A 17,957-nucleotide genomic window follows, 5' to 3' on the forward strand; every position below is an offset into this window, starting at 1 on the left:
ATACCAGATAGCAGTTAACGACATCTCAGTTCAGAGGTGAGGCTCAGTCTCAGGACCGGTGTCCTACTGTTACCCAGCTGATAGTGTACCAAAAGGCAGGTGGCGTCCTGTCACTCTGCCCTGGTTATTACCACCACTAATTGCTCTTCCTTATTAAGCAGCTATTAAGCATCCACGCCTCACCTCTAATCCTCACCACAACCCTCCAAGGCAAGTGTCGACACCTGCCATTTCCAGGTGCAGAAGCACGGGGAGAGGGTAGGAAGCGTGCTGGGGAGGAACCGATCGAGCCGTATTCCTCACCAGCCTTGGGGTCTTTGCTTTTCACTCATGAGCAAACCCTTGGGGAAAAATAATTGGTCACCTGGTCTCTTTTTAATGATGCTCAGAACAAATGAATCAAACATTTAGAGTTTTAAAAGAAAGCAACCTGAAGATGATTAGAAGAGAGGTTCTTTGCAATATTCTATAAACCTAAAACTATTCTGAAATAAATTCAAAAAGAAAAAAGGGGCTGTGATGTGACTCAACAGCAGAGCGCTTGCACAAGGCCCTGGGTTTGATTCCCAGCACGCACACACACGTGTGCACACACACATACATACACACACAAATTGACAATAAAAATAAAATTTAAAAAGAGCCTGGTATGGCCGTGCACATCTATCATCCCAGCTGCTCAAAAGGCCAAGGTAGGAGGATCACAATTTTGAGGCCAGCATCAGCATTTTAGCAAGACCCTGTCTCAAAAAACTAAAAGGAATAGGGATGTATCTCAGTGATAGAGCACCCGTGGGTTCCATCTTTGGTACTGCAAAAAACAAAAAATAAGTAAATAAAAGGAAAGAATTGGGATCACAAGTCTGGTAGAAGTGTGACCAAACTCAGGTTCAGGGGCTCATTCTACACAACAGCCATTTCCAAGAGACGAATGTTGGAGAGGACAAAAGACTTTATTCAGTAGCCAAAGAATAGAGAAAAAGGAACTTAGCTCACACATCAGCTTCTCCACTCCAAGGGGCTAGGAAGTACTCCTAGGATAGGAGTAAGAGGGAAAGGAATAGACTCCTGACAGGGGGATATTAATGACTATTCTGGAAACAGGCCATGATCTTCCAGAAGCTTGGAGGCCCCTCCCTTCACTCCTTTCATGGTGTTTCTGATCATGTGACTGGTAGGTGTCTTTTAGCCTTGAAGGGGCAAGAGAGAGACGAGGCAAGTCTAGGTCAGATTAACGCTCTTGTATAGCATTGGACAGAACATTTCTCAACAGGTCTCTATGCAGAACTGAGTAGAATCTGACCAAAAACTGAAGGCCACAACACGAAAAGACAAAGATGTCAAGCCTTTCCATCCCATTGTAGGCCCCAGTGAAAAGTGTTCTCAGCAGAAGTGGCCTTCAGGTCCCTGAAGAGTAACCTAGGCAACCAATGTCACTATAACCCACGCGTAGAGGTGTTAACCTACAGCAAAGCTAATGAGAGACTAATAAGCTATCACCCAGGTGTTTGGCCTCCAAAATTGGTGATTTTTTAGTCAATTAAGAGCAAATGAAGCTAGAGGATTTAATGTAGGTTTTTCCTTGGTAAGAGAAGCAGATATGGGCTGGGGTGTGGCTCAGAGGTAGAGTACAAATTGTGTCCATCTATAACTAAAACAATAAATATTAAAAAAAAAAAAAGAGCAAGAAGTAGATATGAAAGCTTTCTGGAGGTTGGATACAGACAAGCACAGAATTCCCATAAAATCACAAATAGGAAGAAATGAGCCCTGAGCTGGGGGTGTCTCTGTAGCAGAGTACCTGCCCAGTGTCAGGGAGGGGAGGCCTGGGGCTCTCTCCCACCCAAGCACTAGGCCAAAAAAAAAAAAAAAAAAAAGGGCCTGCATGAAAATAAATATACAAAATACAAAACAACCAGTGAAACTAGAGCTCAGAGCTTCAAAAAATATAATGATTGACCATTGTATAGAAAATAAGTGTCTCACATTATCTAAAATATAAAGTGAAATCAAAACATGAGAAACATTTGATGCAGCAAAATGTATAACAAAAACACTGAGACTATTGATTTTCCAAGCAATGATTCAACTTGCTGACGGACATAGGAAGTTGCTAAAATTCAATTTAAAAATCTCCCCTTTAGCGGGGGGGGGGGGGCGCATTGGCACACACCAGTAATCCCAGCAACTTGGGAGGCTGAGGCAGGAGGTTCCCAAGTTCAAGGCCAACCTCGGTAACCTGTTTCAAAATAAAAATTTCAAAAGGGTAGTTTAGTGGTAGTGAAGCCCTGGGTTCAATCCTCAGTTTGGGGGGGATAGGGGAATCTCCCCTTGACTTAAGGAAATTCTTTTTATTTGATCTGTTTTAATTTTCCCTCCTTACCTTCCAAATGGGCAGTGAAGACTAGTGGAGAGCACATGGGCTTTGGAGGAATGAGGTGCAAATATGCGGTGGGGGTGGGGGAGTCTTAGAAATAGAGCTGGAAGAGCTCTTAGAGGTCATGCTCCTTCCTAACTGTCCCATCTCCCCAGCCAAGGGCTGGGAAGTACCTTGTCCAAGTTCACATCAGGTTTCCTGGCTCCCAGCCCACTGCTGTACACTCACATTGAGCTGCATGTCAGGTCCTGGCCAAGAGATCTTCAGCCATGACCTCATTTCATCCTCACAACAACTCTATCAGTTAATCAGATTTCTTGGCTGCAAACAACTGCAGACAACTGATTGTTTACCTGGAAAGGCGAGTTTCTAAAGCCTATTGCAGCTCACCAAACCTCCAGGCAGCCCCATTGCCACACACAGAGGCTCATCAACACAGATCAATGTCCCTGTGCCCACTGCACAGCATCTCTCCCCAGAGAAGAGGGGGACACCAAGACAGTCACTCCATCACAGCCCAACCCTGGCAACTGCTGTTCTCAGGACCAGTGTGGGGGACAGACTCCCTGAGATAGGAAATCTGCCCATACTGCCCAAGCTGACCATGAGGGACAGGGGGACTCTGGTGGGGTAAATCTACTCTGCTTCACCTTGTCCGGCCAGGTTCTTGGTGGATTTCCAAGAGTGTTTGTCAGCCCTGGTGTCAGCCAGGCCCCAAGGGGTTCAAGGAAGTGTGAAGCATCCACCTGAGGACCCCACAGAGGGGCCCATGGGGAGGTGGACTTAGGGTCACTCCTAGGTCAGTGCTGCCAACACAGGCATTTCAACAGGCCTTTTCGGGGGGACTAGGACACATGCCTCAGGGTCACTCGGCATTGGGTCCCAGACTAAGTGACCCACTACTCAGAATGCACAGGTGTTCATACCACCCCAGACAGGCTCCGACTGGATGATTTGCTCCCTATGAGTCCTCATTAGACAAAGCCTCCCACAAGCCCTCCTGTCCACTTCTCAATGGGACCCTTGCTGGGGCATCACACTGTTCTAATTTCTTGTGTCCAGAATGGCAAGCTGGCTTCATTGACAAGCACAGACCAGGCCACAGTGACCTGGATCCAAGGCCAGGTTCCCAGGCCTCCTGGATCTGTCCAGCACGTGGCCAGTTTGGATTATAATGAAGTCAGAGGCTGTCTGGGGGTCACTGTGGTAGCCATCTGGCAACTAGCTTCAGCCAGCCCACCTGAAGGGGGCCTCTGGTCTCCAGGAATCCTGTGCTCTCAGACAGCAAGATGAGGGCTGGTAGAAACTCAGCTAAAGGTCACCTGGACAGTACAAGGTTAGGGCAGGTGAGAGCCTCAGCTTTCGGTGGCCAGAATTCTTCCCCTTCCCAGTGTTTCCCTGAGACCCAGACCCCTACCTCAATGGCCATGGGGAATGGAGCCTGTTCTCCCCACCTTGACCGCGGTCCTCCCACCCTGCAGGGTCCATCCCAGCTGGATGGGGTTCCACGCATGGGGTGTGGGTTTGCTCCCCTCTGGAGTTGAGGAGGGTCTCATCTATCCCCTCAGTTAGCCTTGGGCAGTACTGGTTACTTCTCCAGCTCAGGACTCCCAGTCCCCCAGGTCCTCCGACCTGGGTTCTAGGTCCTCCTGGCTCCGTCCCAGGTCATCCTGCCTTTCCTGACCCTCTAGAAATCCTTGAAGGTCTTCACACCACACCCCCATCCCTGAGCCTGACTGGCAGCTGGAGCCCACAGCCCTCCGCAGGCCAGGGCAATGGGAGGGGGCGGGCCTGAGGGAGCCCCTCCTCTCTCTGGCCCCACCCTGGAAGGTGGGATAAAGTAGGCCCCTGCAGCCCCTCCAGGTTCTCACGGGGCCTGCAGCGGGGATGGACCCTCCAGGGTGGAATGATCGCGGTCAGAGTGGGGAGAACAGGCCCCATTCCCAGCGGCCATTCAGGTAGGGGTCCGGGTCTCAGGGAAGCACTGGGAAGGTGGGAAGAATTCTTTGCGGCTCAGTCTGGCCATTGAAAGCCCAGCCTCTAAGGATTTCTGGCTCCTTGCCCCAACGTTGGAAGGGTCTAGAAATCATCCCTGACGTCCTGGTTGTCCAGACGAGGAGACTGAACCCAGAGAGGGGAAAGGAACACACCAAGCCTTCCCGGCTAACTCGGCGCTAACTCAGGTTCCGACCATTTAGGGCAGCGATTCCCCAACTTGCTTTCTTTCTCCCCCTCCCCACCAAGTTTCTCCACCTGGAAACACCCAACATCCCCTTGAGGGTGGGATCTGATCTTTGTAGCCCCAACCCTTAGCATGGTACCAGGTATTAGGTTGGACATTTCACCGTTAGAGAGTTATTCCTTTGGCTGTGCTGGCTCTACACAGGGCAAACAAGCCCACCAGGCCTTCCATCAGGCCCTCATACTTTGGCATGGAGTCGTTTGCCAAAAGCTGGAAGCAGTCGGTTCTCCCAGGAGGACTGAAGTTTGGTCAAGGAGGGATAATTGTGGAACTTGGAGTCTCAGTGTGAAGTTGTTTTTCCTGCTGGAAGAAAAGGTAGCCAGTTAGTACAAGGCAAAAAAAAGGATGTTTACTAGAGGAGATTTCCAGTTGTTCCTTCCTGCACAGGGCCAGGAAGGTGGAAGCCTAGACAAAGTATAGGCTCTTGATTTATAAAACTCAGAGACTCATTTGGCAGGTTCCACTGCCCCTCCTTGCCGTCTTGATGCCTCACCCCCAAAGGCCAGCCCTGACCCCTGCTCACTCCCCCAGGGTCCTCTACTCCTGTCCCTGTTTCTCCTCCAGTCCCCAAACTCCTGCCACCTTCCAGGCCTGGATTACCTGTGACCTCTGGCTATTCTCTCCCCCTACCCTTGGTTTCAGAACTGGGCCCCAGAAATTCCCCAAACCCAGCAGTTCCTGCCCCTGATGAGCCAGTCTTGGCTGAGTAGAGAATTCCTTAACTGAGTGCGGACACCTGGGTGGTAGTCTTAGCTCTTGTTCTGAGTCTCGGGCCCTTACTTTACCTTCCTGAATCTCACGTTTTGAAACCAGGAAAAAAAGTCCTGCCTTTTAAGGCTAGTTTTGAGGAGCAAATGATCTCATTTGACATTTCTCGAAACAAAATGTGTTTTGCCTGTATATTAAGAGGTGTCTGGGGGCTGGGATTGTGGCTCAGCATTGGAGCACCTGCCTAGCACGTGTGAGGCCCTGGGTTCTATCCTCAGTGCCACATAAAAAAATAAATAAATAAAATTAAGATATTAAAGAAAAGGAATACAGAAAACAATACATTTTAAAAAAAGAACAAGTGTCTGGGTAGCAGGCCTAAGCAAACAACGAAATGGGTTCTGTAGAACTGAACGTGTTCCTTGGCAGGATTTATCAGAGCCTTTAATGGGTTCATGTACAACAAGCCTCTAAGAAAACAGGAGACAGAGTCCAGGCACCGTGCTGCACACCTGCGATCCCAGCCACCTGGGAGGCTGAGGCAAGAGGATTTTTGAGGTCAACATGGGCAACTTAATGAGACCCTGTTTCAAATAAGTAAAAAGAGCTGGGGGTCTAGGTCAGAGGCCCAGCCTCCCTGGGTTCCATCCCCAGCGCCAATGAAGGGAAAAAAAAAAAAACGGGAGGAAGAGTTTCTCCAATTGATCTGATCACAAAGCCCTTACTCCCCTTTTCCACGGCTCCTCTAGTAGTGAAGTCTCTCAGAACATAGGAGAGCTCTGGCCCTGCGCCTCTTGGATTTGTAGAGGAAGTAGCGTGGTAACTCCTGAGTCCTGGAGGTCAGCCTGGCCTCCTAGGTGCCTGAAGTCAAACTTTCTAAAGAAGTGTCTCCAGCTCCGCCCTGTGAGATGAGAGTCTCTACCCCCCAGGATCACCCACCCTTCCCAGAGCCTCGCTCCCCTCTAAGCCCTGCCTAACTTTGGCCATCACGTGGTCTCATCACTACTTCAACCCACCCTCCTCCCATCTTCTGCCTCCTCCTACCAAAATCCAGACACCTTTTAAATTTTGATTCTTTTTTTTTTGTACCTGAGACCAAACCTAGGAGACTTTACCACTGAGCCACATTCCCAGCCCTTTAAACTTTTTGAGACAGAGCCTTGCTAAATTGATGAGGCTGGAGCTCCTTCTGCCTCAGCCTCCTGAGTCACTGGGATTACAAGTGTGCACTGCCGCAGTCTGGCTGGGCACAAATAACCGAGCCGCCACAAAGCCTTGTAGGTTCAAACAGCAACTCTTTATTCCCCAACTCTCACCACCACTGCACACACACTACTCAGGAACACACTCCTTCCACCGGGCTGGCGCAAGAACTGCCCGGAACTCCAAAGTAGTGGGTAGATTCCTGGGAGGCAGATTCCGGAGCCACCCTATTCCCGGAGCAGGGTCCATATACAACTCAATCAATCCAGCATCACAGCAATTATATACAGCTTAACTCAAATCATCATCTCAATGGTTCACTGGCGTCACCTTTCAACCATTCCCTCTGGCAATATGCCAGGCGTCATTCTGACTCGGCTGTGGCTCTCAACAGTGCACCACCACGCCTGGCTCTTTCAACATTCTCATGTGGAAACTTTCTAAAAGAAATTTGAAAAAAAAAAAATAATAATGAATTTGAAAAACTATGAGTCCCCTCTGCATGCTGAATTACCAATTTTTTTTTGTCATAAACCTATGTTGTTGCAAAGGTTATAACTTCTAGTATACTATCAATATCTTCAGTTTACAGTTGAATAAATATATTACTTTTTAATTTAATTTTATTTATTTTTTTTAAAATATTTATTTAGTTAGTTAATTATTGGCAGACACAACATCTTTGTTTGTATGTGGTGCTGAGGATCGAACCCGGGCCGCACGCATGACAGGCGAGCACGCTACCACTTGAGCCACATCCCCAGCCCTAATTTTATTTTTTTTTTAATTTATTTTTTAGTATTTGGCGGACACAACATCTTTGTCTGTATGTGGTGCTGAGGATCGAACCCGGGCCGCACGCATGCCAGGCAAGCGCGCTACCGCTTGAGCCACATCCCAAGCCCTACTTTTTAATTTTAATTTCAAGAGATTTTTTTCTTTTTTAATTTTTAAAACATATTTTTGTTCTATTTAGTAATACATGACAGTAGAATGCATTTTGACACATCTTAAATGGAGTGTAGCTTCTCATTCTCTGGTTGTATACATGACATAGAGTTACACAGGTCATGTAATCATATATGCATATAGGGTATTCCTACCCCTATACACCCTCCCTTCCTTTCAGTCTCCTCTGTCTAATCCAAAGTACTGCTATTCTTCCCTAGCGCCCCTGCCCAATTGTGAAGTAGCATTCACATATCAGAAAAACATTCAGCCTTTGGGATTGGCTTATTTTGCTTAGCGTGATATTCTCCAGTTCCATCCATTTACTAGCAAATGCCATAATTTTGTTCTTCTTTAAGGCTGAGTAATATTCCATGTGTATATGTACCACAATTTCTTTATCCATTGATCTCTTGAAGGGCACCTAGATTGGTTTGATAGCTAAGCTATTGTGAATTGAGCTGCTATGAACCTTGATGTGGCTGCGTCACTACAGTGTGCTGATTAGTCTGTGGGTATAAACTGAGCAATGGGATATCTGGGTCAAATGGTGGTTCCATTCTAAAATTTCTGAGGAAATCTCCATACTGCTTTCCAGAGTGGTTGCCCCAATTTGCAGTCCCACCAGCAATGATTGAGTGTAATTTCTTCCCCATATCCTCACCAACATTTATTGTTACTTGTGTTCTTGATAATTGCTGTTCTTACTGCAGTGAAATGGAATCCCAGTGTAGTTTTGATTTGCATTTCTCTAATTGCTAGACGTATTGAACCTTTTTTCATATATTTGTTGATCAATTGTATTTCTTCTCCTGTGAAGTGCCTGCCTATACAGTTCCTTAGCCCGTTTATTGAATGGGCTATTTTGGTTTTTGGTATTAAGGTTTTTGAGTTCAAAAGAAATTCTTTTAAAAGATGTTTTTGAAGAATAGTTGTTGTAGTAAATCAAATGCTTTTCACCAATTCTGGATCTTTTGTTTTCTAAGGCTGATGGTTAAGCCAAGACTGTGAGGCATGTTTTCAAAGCTCTTGGCCCCCAAGAATTGGGCCTCAGTCTTCCTGCACAGGGTTTCTCACTGTTTCCAAACCAGGCAGTGAAGATGGTTCCATGAAGATGGGGGTATCTGCCTTGCAGAATCTGTCATGGGCATTTCAGGTTGTGCTTTGTGTCCTCTCAGTTACTTGCTGTGTGGTCAGCTGACCAGAAAAGAGAGAGAAGGGCAGGTTTGTGTAAAAGTGTTACTTTTTTTTTTTTTTTTTTGCCATAATGGGGATTGAACCCAGGGCCTTGCGCATACCAGGCAAGCACTCTGCCACTGAGTACACTCCCAGCTGGGACATTGCTCTTTAAAATGTTTTACGATGGCACCTAAATATCATGGAAATGTAACAAATAATGTCCATTTGAAAAAATAACTGGGCAGGTGGCACACAGCTGTAATCCAAGCACTTTGGGAGGATGAGGCAGGATTGCAAGTTTGAGGTCACATTTTAGTGATTAAAAAATAAAAAGGACCAAGAATGTCCTCCTGGTAAAGCGCCCCTGGATTTAAACCCCAGTACCAAGAAAACAGCAACAAACGACCAACCTGGGAAAAATAGGGAGACCCTGTTTGAAAACAAAAACAAACTCTGTGTGTGTGAACAGACATCATCCCCTTTTCTTCCTGGATGCCTGCATTCTCTTCTACTCCCCACAGTTGTCTGTCTCCCTTTGGGGCACTAGGGATCAAGTCCAGCCGTGCTCTACCACCGAGCTGCATCCCCAGTCCTTTGTTATTTGAGACAGGACCTTGCTAAATTGCCAAGGCTGGCCTTGAACTTGCAATCCTGGATCCTCCAGCCTCAGGACTCCCAATCACTGGGATTACGGGCATGCACACCGTGCCCAGAGGAGCTCATCATGATCACAATAGTATGTTTCTGCAACAAAAATATTTGTGAAATATAAATTTTTCTAGACTTGGCTATGAGTAGTACTTAATTGGTGAAAGCAACTTAAATACAATACAGTAACAGTCGATAAAGCAACGAATTTTTGTGTGGTGCGGTGACCCACACCTGGAATCCCAGTGACTCAGGAGGCTGAGGCAGGAGGATCACATGTTTGAGGCCAGCCTGGAAAACTTAGACCTGTCTCAAAAGATAAAAAAAGGGCAGGCGGTGAACTCAGTAGTAGAGTATCTCTGGGTTTAATCCCCAGTATGATGGAGACTATAGGGAAATAACCAAGAAAATTTATTTGTTTATTTATTTTTCTCCTGAGATAGATGGGATTATTGTACTTTGTTTTTCTTTCCTTTTTTCTTTTTTTTTGTTCATACCAGGGATTGAACCCAGGAGTGTCTAATCACTGAGCCACATCCCCAGCCTGTTTAGTTTTTTATTTTGAGACAGGGTCTTGCTAAGTTGCTAGGGGCCTTTGTAAATTGCTGAGGCTGACCTTGATTTGTTATCCTCCTGCCTCAGCCTCACAAGCCACTGGAATTACTGGCATGGACTTGTATTTTACTAGGCTTGCTTTTTTTCCCCTCATTTTCCTCCCCCCAAAAACCACATATATTTTTGGTAAATATCACTGATTGCTAGAAGGCAGAGAAGCTGGCAGAGGGCAGGAAAGGCAGAGATGAGTACCAAGGGGCCGGATGGTTAGTCTTGTGGGCCTCCATCTATAATAAGGTGATGACCCTTTCTGTATGCCTTGGACCCTGCCCGAGGGGCTCATGGGAGATGAGAGAGACTCTCATCCTTCTCTTAATTCAATTTATACGCACACCCACATAATTATTTTTGGATGTTGATGGTTCTTTATTTTATTCATTTATTTACATGTGTTGCTGAGAATCAAACCCAGTGCCTCACACATGCTAGGCAAGCGCTCTATCACTGAGCCATAAAACCAGCCCTCAATTTCTGTTTTTAATCTTTATACATTATAGGCATTTGACAATGTTGTTCATGCCAATAAGTGGGTGGGATTAAAGGGGCTTTGTCCAATGGGGGCAGGCAATTCTTTGAATTTCCTCTGAGTATGGTGAAACCTACATAGTGATCTGTGAACAAGAGTAACTGTTTCATGATTTTACATTTATACCCCTGGCCTTCAACAGTTCTGTAAAAATGACACTTGTTATAAGTATGTCATTATGTAACAACACAGCAGTTGTAACAAGGTCACCATTGCTAGCACCTCCTTAATGGCCTCCCTGCCCACCCTGTCCACAATCCGCCCCTGCCCCGCCAGCCACTCCCTGCCTTGCTAGTTTATTTCCTGGGAGCCCTGGCCCCCATCTGCATCCATCTGGGTTACTTGTCTTGTGGCTGGGCCTGGACTGGGGAGGGAAGGGGTGGGTCATGCCAAGTTGGAGCCGATCTTTATCCAAAAGTTTGATATTTTGTTCCTTGTGGATTCTTTTACAATATTGCCCTTAGGTGTTATTTCTTCTAGGGACTTAGCGTTTTTGGCATCCCCTGAAGTTTTGTGGCCCAGGCGAGTACCTCACTCCCCTGCCCTGAGTCCTGGCCCTGGTTTCTTGGTTCTCTCTCTCATCTCCCATGAGCCCCTTGGGCAGGGTCCAAGGCAAACAGAAAGGGTCATCACCTTATTATAGATGGAGGCCCACAAGACTAACCATCCGGCCCCTTGGTACTCATCTCTGCCTTTCCTGCCCTCTGCCAGCTTCTCTGCCAGACCCTTGCTCTTGGGTGCACTCTGGTCAGAGGTGTGAGACGTTCCTGCCCAGCCAGCCTCTGTCCCCATGCCTGCTCCCCTGGCCACTTGATGGGTGCTCATTCCCCTCTGAGCAAGGCAGGGTGTGACAGGAGCAGAGGTCCTCTCTACCCCAACCTGCCCCTGACCCATGCCTATGCCTGGATGCTTAGGAAGGTTCTAAGTTTGCCCACCTCCTCCTCCTCCTCCTCCTCTTCCCCTCCCACCCTTAACCTCAAGAGCCCCTGGATGATGCTGATGCTGAGGGTAGGAGTGATCCCAGCAAATATGTCCTGAGGGCTGGCTGTGTGCCAGCTGCTGTATAGATGGTCTCAATCAAACCTGACATTAGTTTCTGACGTCAGTACTAGTATTGCCCTCATTTTACTAACAAGGAGACAGAGGCAGCTTGTCCAAACTTATCCAGCCAAAACATAGTGGTACCAGGCAGAACTTGCTATATCATTTGTGGGACCCAGTGCAAAATAAAAATGAGGGGGTCCCTTATTCAAAAACGACTATTAATTTCAAGATAGCAATGTCAGAGCATTAAAGCCAATGTAGGGCCCCCTGTGACTGTGCGGGCTCACACCCAGTCAGCCCTGGTAGCCAGCCCTGGTACCCGAGAATTTGAACCCAGATTCTAACTCCAGACCCCACAGACTCTACACTTGGAGGAAATAATCATAACCATGGTGATTCACAGAGCACCTGCTCTAGGCAGTGCGCAAAACCTTAAGCCCTTTCAGCCACCCTGTGGGGGGTGGGTATTATTACCTCATTTTTGAGGAACCTAAGCTTTAGAGAAGTTAGGTTACTCTCCAAGTTCCCCCAGGTGTAGTTCTGAACACAGGACCAATTCCAGAGCCAGGGTTCTTCTCCCTGTGCCATGGCAGCCTCTCTAAGGATCACAAAGGCAGGAACTAAAATGGAGCTGGGCACGGCTCAGGCAATATCTTAGAAACTTTGTTCTCAGGGCTGATCACTGGGGGTCCAGCTGCCGTGCTTATGACAGAAAGGTGCCCCAAGTCTGCAGGTACTTCCATCGGGGCTTCTGCTTCTACCAAGATCGATGCAGGTAAGTGTGAGGGGCTGGGGGCAGGGATGCTGGAAGAACCCCTTTTTGTGGACTGTGTCCTCCTTGAGTCTCCTCTACTCAGCCTCCAGGCTGAGCTAGCTCTGAGCCCTAGAGGCTATTCCTGTCTCCTCACTCTCTTCCCCATACAGCTATCAGAACCTGAGACCCCCCGTGCCCCTAGAATGGGGCCACCACCACCCAGAGCCACACGTCACTCTTCTGGAGCCCCAGCTGGGACTGACCCACAGGGGTTCGGAGCCCACCCACCTGCCCTCCATTGCTATGGCCATAGGCTGGGCCTGGCCTCATCCCCACTGGGACATGGAGCCTGATCTGCGGGAGGTTGGTGGAAGTTCCCGGAAACCTCTGTCTCTGTCTCCATCACGTGAGTCATCAAGGGATGCAGGTGGGATAAAGTGGGATCTGACACCAGGGTTCCTGTTCTGCCTCTGAGCAGACTTTCTGTTTCCTTTCCCCTCTAACTTCCTCAGGATTCCCAGCTGGAGGGAAATTGTCCTCTGGTTCCCTTGCTCTGTGTTTTGGAAGCAGAATCCCATGGTGCCTGTGGAGGCAGAGCAACTGGTTTCAAATGCTAACTCCACCATTTGGTAGCTGTGTGATTTTGGACTAGTTGCTTCACCTCTGGGCCTCAGTTTCCTCATCTTCAAAAGGACACTGATACCTGTAAATAAGTGCAATTACAAAAAGAAGAAAAAAGGACAATTATTTACCTCACTGGTCATTTCAAGGGCAATGATGTGCTTAGTGCCTGGCATAAAGGAACACTCAACAATTGTTAGTGGTAGTGGTTATTTTTAAATGATTACCCCAAATTAGCATTGTCCAAAGGCAATATATGGCACAGATGCATTTTTTTTGTAACAGTTTTATTGATATACAATTCACAAACCAAAAAAATTCACTAATACAATTCAATGTGTTCTAGTGTATTCAGAGTTGTGCAAACATAACCATCTAAATTTTAGAAAATTATCTTTACCCCAAGAAGAATCCCTTTAGCAGTCACTTTCCATCTACCCTCCCCCTTCCCAGTCATTGGTAAACTCTAGTCTACTTTCTCTCTGTTTAGATTTGTCTATTGTAGACACGTCACATAAATGATCACTGGCCTAGAATTTTCTAGATTCATTTATGTTGTAACATGTATCAGAATTGCATTCCTTTTTGTGGCCAAATAACATTCTACTGTAGGGATAGAATACATCTTATCTATCCATTCACCTGCTGATGGACATTTTGATTGTTAATTGGCTATCATAGGTATTATTTTCTGTGAACATTCATGTTTAAGTTTTTGTGTGGACATATTTTCATATCTCTTATGTGTATCCCTCAGAATGGAATTGCTGACTCATATCAACTCTGCCATACATGCGCATACACTAGGGATTAAACCCAGGAGTGCTCTACCACTGAGCTACATCCCCAGCCCTTTTATTTTATTTTGACACAGGATCTTGCTAAGTTGCCCAGGCTGGCCTTGAACTTGTGATCCTCCTGCTTCAGCTTCTCTGAGTTGCTGGGAATAGAGACCTGCTATGTCTACTATTTAAAGTAACTGCTAGACTGTTTTCCAAAATGGCTGAACCATCTTACAAATCACATGTAAAATTAAATTTTTTCTAGTAGCCACATTAAAAAAAGTAAAAGCAACTTTTTAAAATTTCAAATTTTAAGCTAATATATCTTTTAATGTTTAACCCGTAGATGTGAGGTGTCCCTCAAAAGCTCATGTGTGAGAAAATGAGAGAATTTTCAGAGATGAGAAGATTATGAGAACTTTATTTTTTAGTTTTCGGTGGAAACAACATCTTTGTTTGTATGTGGTGCTGAGGATCGAACCCGGGCCGCACGCATGCCAGGCGAGCCCGCTACTACTTGAGCCACATCCCCAGCCCCTCTGTATTGTTCTCATCAGGTCTTTAGGTAGCAACGATGAAAAAGCTAATTAAAACATTATCAAAGCATATATCCAGTGCTATCAATGTTATTCATTATGCAATGAATATTAAGCATTGTTAGTGCTGGGTGCAGTGGTGCACACCTGTATTTTCAGCTACTAGGGAAGCTGAGCAGGAGGATCTGAAGTCCCAGGCCAGCCTGGGCAACTTAGCAAGACTCTGATCACAATAAAAAGAGCTGGGGATGTAGCTCCTTGGTAGAGTGCGCCTGGGTTTGATCCCCAGTATCTTAAAATAAGATTAGGACTGGACTCTGAACTACGTGGGGCAGGGTTTGGGGCCAGCTCTGAACCTTGCATGCTACATCAGTGGGTGAATGGATGCGGTTTTCCCCACAGCTGCTGGCGGGCATCTCAGCCACTCCCAGGACTCTCAGCCAGAGTCCCACCCTTTCCCGGAGCTGACAGCCCCACTTCAGAGCCTGGACCTTGAGGAGTGGCAGGTAGCAGGGAAGGGATGACAGAAACTGGCTGCTGCTGCACCTCTGGGGATGCCCCGACCTTCTGGGGGAGGGGACTGGAGAAGGCTCTGGGGCTGTTTGGGGGGTAGGAGTGGGCAAGTGTTTCACCCCATCTGTGGTTGCAGGGAAAGCAGGACAGTCGGGATGTGGTGTGTGGCATCTGTATGGATAAAGTGTGGGACAAGCCGGAAGCTGAGCGGGTGTTTGGCATCCTGCCCAACTGTACCCATCCTCACTGCCTGGGCTGCCTCCGTACCTGGCGGAAGAACCATCAGAACCTTCCGCTGAATGTCATCAAGTCAGTGTCATGCAGGTGCCAGCAGGGAGGGAGGGAATTGCCCACAGAGACATGGACCAGGAGGCCAGCCTGTGGGCTTGTGACTGCCCCCCCCCATTCAACCCCCACTTATCTTATGCAGGGCCTGTCCCCAGTGCCGAGTTCATTCCAGCTACATGATTCCCCACAAGTTCTGGGTGGGCGAGGGGCCCAAGAAGGAGCAGCTCATCAGGAATTTCAAGGCTTGGACCAGGTGAGGCCGGCGGGGTGGGGAGGAGGGAGGTGGCTCTCAGCCTGGGATCCTCAAACACTGGAAGCTCAGAAGTGGCCCAAAAGGCTGTGACCAGTTTTTATAATTTTAGCAAGTCTGTTTAATAACAGGGTCTGAGATGGCAGCAGGGTTAATTTTCTATCTCTTTCTATTCATCTATTTATCTATTTATTTATTTAGAGGTACTGGGGGTTGAACCCAAGGGTATTCTACCACTAAGCTACATCCCCAGTCCTTTTTTTTTGGTTAGCATCTTGCTAAGTTGCAGGCCTTGAACTTGTGCTCCTCCTGTCTCAAGCTTCCTGAGTAGCTGGGATTACAGATGTGTGCCACGATGCCTAGCTATTTTCAATGTGTTTTTTTAAGACAGGAAAATACATTGATATGAATGTATGTTGTTTGCTTTGATGATCTTTGAAAATATGGGGTCGCTGACAAGGGTACTGAAGGGCAGCCCTTGAAAATGAAAATTAGATACCCTTTAAGATACTTCACTGCCACCTGCTGGAAGAGAGTGGAAGAAGTGTAAAATCTACACTGGTACGGTACTGGCTTAGATGGGATGCTAGGTAAAACCTGCCCAACCTTGTGTCAGCCTAGAGAGCTCCTTATTCCTGAAACAACAGAGCTTGGAGATGATAGTCTTTATCTACCTCTACTTTGTCACAGCCAGATCCCCTGCCGGTTCTTCATGAGGGGGAGAGGCCGCTGCCCCTTCAAATCTGACTGCATCTACCTGCACCAGCTTCCAGCTAAGACCCCGGTCTCTGGTCCTCCTTGGCCTGACAGTGTTCAACTGGTCTCTGGGAGTAAGGTGATAACAGTAGGGACATGGGATCAGGGAGGCTCCTGGTCATGGTGTATAATTAATGTCCATGGTAACTGTAAACCTCTGTATGATGTCTGTGGTGTGGATGGTGCCTGTGCTTACACCATTGTGCTGTGTCCAACCTGCCCAGCTCATATGTGAGCCTTGAGCTCCCTGGTGTGGATGGTGCCTGTGCTTACACTACTGTGCTGTGTCCAACCTGCCCAGCTCACACGTGAGCCTTGAGCTTCCTGTTTCCAGGACAATCACAGTTGAAGCTGATGGGTTTTCAATAATTTTTCTCTCTAGTTCCAGGTACTGGGCCCAGCACTGTTCTTAAGGGGCCACCCAGCCAGAAGAGGATATGTTCTTCACAGACTGTGCCCTGGCTCTGCCTCTCTGAGGTTCAGAACTCCTGCTAGGTCTCAACAGTTCTCTATGGCTTGCTACACCAGGATCGGCTGGAGGAGATGGGACGAGGGGAAGGGCTGGTGGTTCTTTCCCCTGTGGGGTTTAGTGGTAGGCAAAAGTAGCCAACCCTTTACCCCTGTAAACTACAGCAGTGACACAACTGAGGGACACAGGAATGGAGGATGGCTTCTGGAGTGAGAAAGGATTCTTACCTGCTTGCCAGTGTCTTGGCTTTTAATTTGCTCTTTTGTAGGATTTTAGAAGAAAACTAATAAAATGCACCTAAACTGTCACTGTGCATCTGAAGAATGATCTGCTTATAGCCCAGCCCCACCCCCAAGGGGAGTAGGGTTGCTCTTTCATTCAATCTTTTATACTTTCACCTGTCACTTAGCTTCTGGAAGTCTCTGCTGTACACACATAAGAGGAGACAAATGAGAAAGGCAAATAACATCATGAAAACTTTTATGACCTTACAAAGTCTTTGAAAGGATCTTGGGATCTCCCAGGGCCCTTGAACTGTTTAGAATTTAACCCCATTTTCCTTCCAGTTGGCTAGATGCAGATCTTGGTGCGGGAGCTGTAGAGTAGGGAGTGAGATTATAGTTGAGGCTGGCAGGGATTCCTGGTTCTTCATGGCCTGACCCACATCTTGATTACTCACCCTGATTCCCTTCTGTGCTGTCCCCCACCCCTCTAGTACTGGGGATTGAACCTGTGGTGTTCTACCAGTGAGCTACACCTCCAGTTCTTTTATTTTTTATTTTGAGATGGTCTTTCTAAATTATTGTGGCTGGCTTTGAACTTGCCATCTCCTCCTGTCTCAGCCTCCCAGAGTCGCGGGGATTATAGGTGCACACCACTGTATCTGGCTTCTTGAAAGTTCTATATCACAAACATTCTATTGCTTACTTATTTAGCTTTCTCTCTTCACTTGTATGTCAGTGATGAAGGCAATGACCTGTGTTTGGTCCCCTGTATTCCCAGTTCCTAGGTGCTCAGTAAACACTTTTTTTTTTTTTAGTATTTTGTTTTAGTTGGACACAATACCTTTATTTTTATGTGGTGCTGAGGATGGAACCCAGCGCCTGGCTTGTGCTAGGCGAGTGCTCTGTTGAGCCACAACCCCAGCCCCTAGTAAACACTTACTGAATGAATGGATCTGTGTGGCACCAGAGCTGGGAGGACGGACAGTACAAGTTGGCTCCCAAAGTGGAGATTTATGGGGCGCTGAGGGCTGGCTCTTCCTACTCCTAGAGGAGTTTAGTGATCTCTTGCATCCTCTAAGTGGAAGGTGGCGCCACTCCTGGCACCTATAGACAATCAAGGCAAGACTGCTACTTGGTCTTTGAAAGATTCACAAAATAATTGTAGATGACTGAAACACCAAACGGGGCAGCATTTGACTTGGTTGAAATTAAATGGCAGGGTAAATACCATAAATTTCCCTTTTTCTTTTTGCGGTATTGGGGAGTCCGCCCCA

The 17,957-nt window shown here is 47.1% G+C and overlaps 1 protein-coding gene across 1 annotated transcript; it reads left to right on the forward strand.

Annotated features, from left to right (window-relative positions):
* The first annotated feature begins 12,140 nt into the window (after positions 1 to 12,140).
* Positions 12,141 to 15,241, forward strand: LOC125617509 (probable E3 ubiquitin-protein ligase makorin-1). The gene is made up of 5 exons (XM_048805719.1): positions 12,141 to 12,265; positions 12,415 to 12,650; positions 14,586 to 14,689; positions 14,833 to 15,005; positions 15,127 to 15,241. Exons 2-5 carry the CDS (start codon positions 12,548 to 12,550, stop codon positions 15,239 to 15,241), a joined length of 495 nt encoding a protein of 164 aa, XP_048661676.1. The 5' UTR covers positions 12,141 to 12,265; positions 12,415 to 12,547.
* The last annotated feature ends 2,716 nt before the right edge of the window (positions 15,242 to 17,957 follow it).

Source organism: Marmota marmota, unplaced genomic scaffold (genome assembly GCF_001458135.2).
Source record: "Marmota marmota marmota unplaced genomic scaffold, marMar, whole genome shotgun sequence".
NCBI lineage: Eukaryota > Metazoa > Chordata > Mammalia > Rodentia > Sciuridae > Marmota > Marmota marmota.

Bases quoted from the DNA above. Each gene is read 5' to 3' on its own strand.
- LOC125617509 (XM_048805719.1), top strand. From the start codon at position 12,548: ATGGCCATAGGCTGGGCCTGGCCTCATCCCCACTGGGACATGGAGCCT. The intron at 12,651-14,585 runs GTGAGTCATCAA...TTTTCCCCACAG, and splicing joins TCTGTCTCTGTCTCCATCAC to CTGCTGGCGGGCATCTCAGC. The intron at 15,006-15,126 runs GTCAGTGTCATG...TATCTTATGCAG, and splicing joins CTTCCGCTGAATGTCATCAA to GGCCTGTCCCCAGTGCCGAG.